This window comes from Diabrotica undecimpunctata, chromosome 3 (assembly GCF_040954645.1).
Source record: "Diabrotica undecimpunctata isolate CICGRU chromosome 3, icDiaUnde3, whole genome shotgun sequence".
Taxonomy (NCBI): Eukaryota; Metazoa; Arthropoda; class Insecta; order Coleoptera; family Chrysomelidae; genus Diabrotica; species Diabrotica undecimpunctata.
The window spans coordinates 376,161-384,707 of NC_092805.1; the positions used below are offsets into that span (position 1 = coordinate 376,161).

At 32.6% G+C, this 8,547-nt stretch overlaps 1 protein-coding gene across 2 annotated transcripts; it reads left to right on the top strand.

Moving 5' to 3' along the window:
• The first annotated feature begins 3,402 nt into the window (after positions 1-3,402).
• Positions 3,403-7,222, top strand: LOC140436335 (uncharacterized). 2 transcript variants are annotated; one of them, XM_072525058.1, is made up of 4 exons: positions 3,403-3,591; positions 3,837-4,098; positions 4,179-4,313; positions 6,838-7,222. In XM_072525058.1, the coding sequence occupies exons 1-4, from the start codon at positions 3,531-3,533 to the stop codon at positions 7,193-7,195; spliced, it is 816 nt and encodes a 271-aa protein (XP_072381159.1). In that variant the 5' UTR covers positions 3,403-3,530; the 3' UTR covers positions 7,196-7,222. The 2 variants fall into 2 exon arrangements, with proteins under 2 accessions (XP_072381159.1, XP_072381160.1); XM_072525059.1 differs by having other exon boundaries at positions 3,405-3,714.
• Positions 7,223-8,547: the final 1,325 nt, after the last annotated feature.

Here is an 8,547-nt window from a genome sequence, read left to right on the forward strand (position 1 = left end):
CAATTACATATAGCAGTCATTAAAAAGAAAGAAGAAGAAGAGAAACACCAACCGGGTTAACGGCAGAGATAAGATCTAATTACTATTTTAATGGGAATAAGTCGCAATTGAAAGTTAAAATAAGTTTAATGACGTTTGAATTTTTGATCTTTGATCTTGCACTGATAACTTGTTTATACTCCAACAATTAATAGAAAAAAGAATAGCGGTTGGTACTGAAGTACATCTAGCCTTCATCGACCTAGAAAAGGCGTATAATACAGTTCCAAGACTTAAATTGTGGCAAACTTAACAACAACTCGACATTAGTCCATACCTTTTACGAATAATCACAGAATTATACAGGGATAACACTACTTACCTAAAAATCGGATATAGACTATCAGAGCTAATAAAAGTAACTAAAGGACTAAAATAAGGATGCAATATGTCACCCTTACTGTTTAATTTATATATTGAGGCAGCCCTCCAAAATTGGAAAAACCACTGCCAGGGAATGGGAATCCCCATAGGAAATGACGTACTGTTCTCCCTGAACTTTGCGGATGACCAAGTCATCCTAGCTCAAGATTCTTTTGATCTAGAATTTATGATAAAGCGTCTATAGAGAGAATATTTAAAATGGGGGTTACAAGTCAGCATGAAGAAAACAGAATATTTACTTAGTTATCAATTCAGATGCAAGGTTTGAAGTGTTGATAGACAAGGACGTGGAAATCAAACAAGTGGAAAAATTTAAATATTTAGGTCCACTCATTGCTAAGAACGGCTTGGAAGAAACCGAAATTAAACACGAATTAATCAGGGATGTAAAATTGTAGGATGTCTGAACTCCTTATGGTGGGATCAAAACATTTCCAAAAGGAACAAAAAAAGAATAGGGCAAACCACGGTTGAATCAATTCTTTGTTATAGCTCTGAAGTATGGACAATTAATGCAGACCTGAAGAGAAGATTGTTGGCAGTTGAAATGGATTATTTAAGAAGAAGTGCTAGAACATCAAAGCCGGAAAGGAAGACCAACGAATCTATAAGAAATATCATGAATGCTACAGAAACGGTCATTGACAGAATAGAAAGAAGAGGTTCAAAATGGTTTGGACATCTATTGAGAATGCCTGACGAACGTTGGTCCCAAAAACCTCACAAACTGAAGCCTCCTAGAAGAAAAAAAAAAGAGGTAGACCTCAACGCTCATGGAATGAAGGAATTAGAAGAGCGATGAAATCAAGAGGTTTGGAGGAGGAGCATGCCTTGGACCGGGAGGATTGGCGGAGGAGAACGGGAATACGGCGATAGCTGACTTCAAAATGTATTTTATTTACAAGTTGGATTAATGTCAAACGTCAATAACCTTATTTTAACCTTCAATTGTGGCTTATTCCCATTAAAATAGTTATTATTTTAAAATGCCACAAGAAAATAGCTTCAGAACAATAGATAAGATCTAGATAAGAGAAGGGAGTGTTCCAAAAATGTCGTCAGCCTTAAAGTGGCCACCCCACTTTCGGGGTATGGTACGTGCGACAGTCAACGGCGCACAAGTAAGAGAGGGTGGTTTTAGTTGGTAGGCAGAATAATAGATACCTGAATCTTTGGCACTGCTATCTTTAGTACTTTAAATTAAACTAAAACCCAAATTTTAGGGACTCAAAATGGAGGTAGCATAAAAAATTTCAAAACCCCCCCCCTAAGACAAATTCTGGGTGCGCCACTAGACCTTAATAATTATTACAATTTATGAATTAACATTATGTAATCAAAGTGTCTGTTGTTTGTTTATTTTATTATTTGTCTGTCATAATAAATATAATATCACATAATATAATGTCAGACCAATAAAATGCATTGCTCAAAATGATCAAATATTACTAAGAGTCGTATCAGTTTTTTTAGGAACCAGCTGTACATAGGAAAAGGCAAATAGAATAATGATGATGATAATTCTTTTCATCATCGTCAGAAGTTAATGAGAGGAACCTCTAAACAAAAAATTACCTAACCAAAAAAAATTAAAACAATAATATCTACATATTTAATAAAAAAAACCATCACTAGGATATCAAAATAAAATAAAATAACACACACATATTTATTTCTAATAAAACTGTAATACCCAGCAGTGGCGTAGCTAGGGTGGGGCAGAAGGGGCGGTCCGCTCCGGGTGTCACCCGTTTGGGGGTGATTAATCATACCATTCCCCTTGTCCCATTTATCCTAAATAACAGATAAGAATTTGTTTTTTCAGAACTTAATCTCAAAATAAAAATAGTGGGGGACTGAACAACTCGCTAGTTCGCTACCCCATTAGACGTCAAATGTTTGTTTAATAGGACTTTTCATCAAAAAATAGTGTCAGCCATTATGTAAACAAACAGTTTAGGTTAGTAATATAAATAATATAAATAATTAATATAAAAAAAACCGATTAAAGTCTAGGGAACGTTCCAATGAAGTTAGCTACAAATGAAGGAAATTTTGTATTTGGCAGTGTTGCCATTTCCTTATAATAAATCGTGAAAGAGCATGCGATATTGCATTAATTAACTTAATTAAATATGGAAAACATAAAATGATAAAATAACGAAAAAAATAATATATAAATCACTATTAATACTAAAGTTAGAAAGTGAATAATAAGTTAAATTCTGCTCTAATTATTTAATATATTTTTTTCATTATTATCTTGCTATCTGGCAACCAGTGTTTTAAACGTTTTGACACTATTATCAAATTTATCCGCTAATCTACCAAAGGGCAAGTACACATTTTTTTTCAATAGCTAACTACAACTAAAATTGCTAAAAAGCAGTTCTAGCCAACTAACAAGATCAGGAATTGTTTTTTGGTCGAAACACCTTACAATTTTTTGAGCTTTCTCTCCCGGTGATTGACTTTTAAGTAATTTTATTTACAGTTTATAAGAAGAGAGTTTTAATTATATCATTTGTAGATTTGTACATTCTTAAATTAAAAATTTGAATCATAATATTTTTTCTAAAAGATTAATTTATTAAAAGTTGAAATAATATTTTATTTTCTTCAAAAAATTTTATAAAACGCAAAAATTTAATGCTATGTTACGACCACGCGGCATCGCGTGGAGCAGCAGAAGCAGTAATAGCGCTGACATGACCGCTCCCTAGTGGTACAAATAAGGAACTAACATCATGATCAACTTATTTTGTTTTGCGTATGCGTCTATATTCTTTATTATAACGTATACTATCTATATTATCAGTCATTGCCATTTTTGTCTGTACGAAAAACATGGCGGCTGATGAAAAAGAAAAGTCTTGTTTCTCCACCACATAAGAAACAATTCTACGGATTCAAGGGATTCATTAATTCGCTTTGTGTTCTGTGATACCTGTCAAATGTCAGAATCATTTGTTTGACGCCTGACTCTCATTTGGATTCCGTTTCGTGCACTGAATAAAGTTGAACAGAATTAGAGCCATTTTCAGCTCTAGAACAGAAGTGTTCGAAATTAAAACTTATTTTAAATTTGTTAAAGAATTGAGTTCTGCATGGAAACTATGAAGAATGAAGTTCTGGAGGGTAGTCCCTCAAACGTTATTTATATAACAGGTATTTGCAAGTTGTCATCTTATTTTACTATTTTTTTCTATTGTCAGAATGTCTAAACTTGGTTGTGTTTAGTTCAAGTGTTCTATATTAACGTTGTTTAAGATTATTTGAAGAGAAAGATCGGTAAGTGTACATTTCATTGTTCCAGAAAGTTTTTTTCTGGTAGGTAGTTCCAAAAGTTTGAGCATTTTAAACCTGCACTTTTATTGACACGGTGTAATTAATTAACAGGTTTAATTTTTTAGAGGAGCAGCGAATAGAGTGGAATCATGATGCTACACGAGAATTGTTGAAAGTATATGACGAAAAATGTGATATGTTAGATTCTGGTATAATTACTACACAGAAAAAATTATGGGAGCTAGTTTCGAAAGATATGAACAGGAAGGGTTACTATTATACAGGAGCCCAGTGTGAAAACAAGTGGAAGACCTTAAAAAGAAACTACAGAAATAAGATGGAAAAACTTGACAAGTATGGAAGTAAAAGAAACTGTCCTTTTGAGAAGTAAGTTTTATTAATTTTTACCAATTATAACGAGGTTGATTAGCCGCGTTTAATTTATTTAACCTTCATAATATTTTCAGCGAAATAACTGAAATTTTAAGCAAACGACCACAAGAAAATATGTTCAACAAGGCATTTAACAATTCCCAAAAATTCCCAAGGATTAAGAAAAATTCTGATCAATATTTTGAAATCAACTTAAATGAACCTCCAGGGTGAGTATTTTAAAATGTACAGGGCTTCTGTAAAGGTTATTTCAATATGTAGTGACTATTTCAAGAGTTTATTGTTTTTATTTAACAAACGGAAACGAAACTTTTAAAATTATTTATTCTGATTGGTATACTCATTGCATATCAACTTAATTAGATCTGTTGGTACAATATTAATATCTGTTTCACTTATCTTTTCTTTTAACTCATAGGTCTCCAGTGGTCTCTTAGTACTTTCAGGAAGTCTATTTTCTGCAATTCTTCTATAAAAGAGATGTTCTCATCTTATGCTACTTATTTGATAATTAAAATCTCGATATTGAATTTATTTGAACAATTTTAACATAAATTTATATTTTTCGTAATATAATCATTTCATAGTCTGGAGAGATTCTGTTTAAGATCATTTGAAGTACAAAAATTTGTGTAGAAATGTCTCCAAAAGATTGTCTATAACTAGAATTTGATTATGCTTTACCCAAAGAAGTGGTGAAAGATTTTAGAACAGAAAATTGATGCTAGTTTCCTATTTTTCAGCTATTTACAGTGACTGTGTAAAGTGTCATATTTATGACAATGCCACAATAATTACCCATGACAAGTAATTAATATAATTTCAACTTTATTTCCTATTATTCTAGTTACTTCCACATTTGGCACTCTGGGAATCCATGATATTCATGGGATTTTTCTGTAACACCAAAATTCAAAGGTAGCAAACTTATTTATGTGCACTGGTTTTAGAGTACATGCTTCCCAGTCAACAGAATATGTAACACCTAAGCATCCTTAGGCTTAGCTCTAACCTTATATCCTCTACAGCATACAAACTTTGCGACCTATGGAAACTCATAAACTAACGAAATATTTTTGGTTTTTTGTCAAATGATCCAGTTATAAGTTACAATAAACTCTGCAAAGTAATTTTTTGTCATCTTGGAAAATTAGCTGTCATTTTCTTAATTTTTAATATTTTATACCAAAATTTCAGATAATACTCTTGAAATGTTATACTATAATATACTGATGTTATAAATAATTTATTATTAAACAATTTCTCAAAAAAAATGTTAATATTGAAAATAAACCCTACCCCCCCCCCCTTAAGTTATGTAAATTATTGTTTTTATCTTTCATTATTACCAAAGAATAAGCGTCTATATTCTTTGTTATTACTATATTGTCTGCGAAACAAGTTATTCAAACATTTTTCAATATACACATACCTTCATTGAATACTGCTTTACTACTACTACAGTGTTCATTTTGAGGGAAAGGTAAAAGATTTTTATTTCAAAAGGATGAACATTTGTGAGTCCATGTTTAGGATCTTTCGATCATTTTCAGGTTATCTTTGAATGTGTTGTTGATAAAGCAAATCAGCCCCGAAAATGCACTGTGGTAGTTGTGTGCTTAGTGAAGCATCTTGGCGGCTGTTGAGATGGAATCGCTACTTGTATCAGATTTGGAAGGCTTGTCTGGATAAGATGTTCTTTCCAGAGTGTAGTATTTGTGTTTTGACAAGGACTGAGTCTCTAGTTCATTGAATATGAGAGTGCTTCTTTAAATACCACTTAACTGTAGACATCGATGAGTAGTGAGGACAGCACACTCTTTTTGATAAAGCAGTCTGCTCTCTAAATTTTAATATCCTAGTTGTTCTGGTTGTCAACTCTTTTCTGGGCAATTTAATTCCAATATAGATTAGATATAATTTTCGTAACACAACTGTCATTAATTTTGCTTTTTAATATAAAATATCTACAAGCTTTTTATATTACATCTTATCAAGTCTACAAAACATAAGTATATGTCTTGATTCATGTCCATGCATTTCTGAGCCAAAACAAAGCATCTCTTGTGGCCATACCACTTCTAAATAAAAATTTGTGTGTCACTAACTTCATATTCAAGAGTTTTAACAATTCTGCTGTGTGTTATTTTCAAAAATATTTTAAGTGTGTTTCATTAAAGCTTTTATTCTGTGATCAGAGCATGTTGTTGCGTCTGACTTTTAGGGAACACAATGCAATATTTTGACCCCACTTTGAAAAATTAAAATCAGTTAGTTTGGTGATCCTGGGGATTTTTTAAGGGACCCATAAAAGTCGATTTTTTTTTCATTATTCAATTTAAATTTTAATGATCAAAATAAGATTACAAATAGAGCATTTAATTATAAACATATAAAAAAACGAGTCATATATGAACTATCTCCCAGTGAAGTTCTTTCAGATAAAACTCTCTAGCATTTTTTTCATAGTTTCTCTTAAGGTTTCTCCATTTTTAAAGTATCATATAACAGATAAACACTTCCAGAATTTGTAGGAAATGATGTGAGCATCTTAAGGTCCCGTTTTTGAGTCCAGTACACGCTACATAAAGATTTATATAAATTGTAATACACTTATTTGAACCATATGCTACTAATCTCATTATTGTTGCTGCTATGTAATATGTTAAGGGAGATAACACATTTTGTCGTTTTATTGTGCATACGTGAGTTGTCTAATTTTAATTCACTTAGTTTTAGCGGAACGGAGACTAGCGTAGGCGACAAATCTCATATTAAAATCATCCAAAACGTAGACGAAGAACTTCTTCAGAACGCGGATTATATTATGCAAGATTCTAGTGCCCCGCAGATAGTAGAGGAACTAGCGGAACTTAGAAAAGTAATAACAAAACAAAATAGGACCAACACGGAAATGTTGAGGCAGTCTAACGAATTGCATTCGAAAATAGTGCAGTATCTGGATGGGGCCGCGCAAAGAGAAACCCAAAATCTCGAGTTAGAGGAAACGCGGATGGAACAACAGAACGAGGTTATTAAACAGATGAAAATACAGAACGCTTTGTTACAGAAGTTGTTAGAGAAGATTTAATTAATAGAATAAAAGTATTTATAAATTATTTTTTCATTTCCTACTGAACAAATAATTTTTTTCTAAATTGTTTTATCAAGTTAGTAGCACTGCGTGTGAAGGCAGCCATTTTTGCAGTTCTCAGTTGATTTCATTTTGATAGTGTTGCCCATGCGCATGTAAGCAGCAGCATAAAGAATGGGGCTACACGTTAATACTCGTTTACTGTTAGGAGATTTCTGTGATATTCAGAGTGAGAAAAAAATACTACAGCAACACACACAATATTATATCTCCTTGTCTAGGTTCGTAATTAGCTTCAAGGCTGAGGACAGATTTCCCTGCATATGTACCCGACATACCATGTTATACATTGTTAACTTCGCGAGTTCCATCAGATGATTTGGTAGTCCCAGTTGCTGTATTGCTTTAAAGAGCTTTTTTCTCTTAATTGTATCATAAGTCCACAAACAAGTGATGCATTTCTATGTTTAGCTCACTTGTTTTCTCCAGTATTTGCTTCAGCGCGGAAATCTGGACAGTGGTTGATTTACCAGCCTTGAATTTTTCAACTAACCTTTCTGCATACGTTTTTAGGCGACGACAAAGAAGTGTGGAGAATATTTTTAAGTGTTGTTTAATCCTTAATTTGGATTTGTATCTTATAGGCTACGTCATTTTCAAATATTCAAATTGTCTATCTCTTAAATCATATTCTCACTAATGTCTGTTAATTGTGTTGCCTATACGTCTATTAAACTCATAAAAAATAATAGTACTGCCATCTATAGTGATCATTCAAAGTTAGTCACAATTGTTTATAAGATGGTTGCCTAGTGAACGCCGATTAGAAAAAGGCTGGTAAGTTTTATTCAGTATTAGTGTAAAAATAAGTATTTTGTTTTGATACATGAGGTGAAGTTGTAGTATGATGATGTCTTGTGATCATACATATATGAATATTTATATATAAATATCCAAAAGTGACAATACCAATCTGCAAATCCGATATCGGATGGTAAAATGTTGTATCCACTCTATTCTTCTTTATGGTCTCGAAGCCTGGACTGTTAATGTTGACTTAATGAGAAAACTGGAAGCTTTTGAGATGTAGCTTTTTAGTACAAGTTTGAAGATACCATGGACCGATCATATTACGAGAAAAAAATGGTGTTGCACAGAATGGGAAGAGACTGAGAACTTTTGACCAGCATTAAAAGGCGAAAGACAGCATATTTGGGGCACATACTTAGAAATGATAAGTACGAGTTGTTGCAGCTGATTATAAAGGGTAAAATCGAAGGAAAAGCGGTCCTGGTAGACCACAAATATCTTGGCTGAAAAACATTCGCGACTGGACCGGGTTAAACATA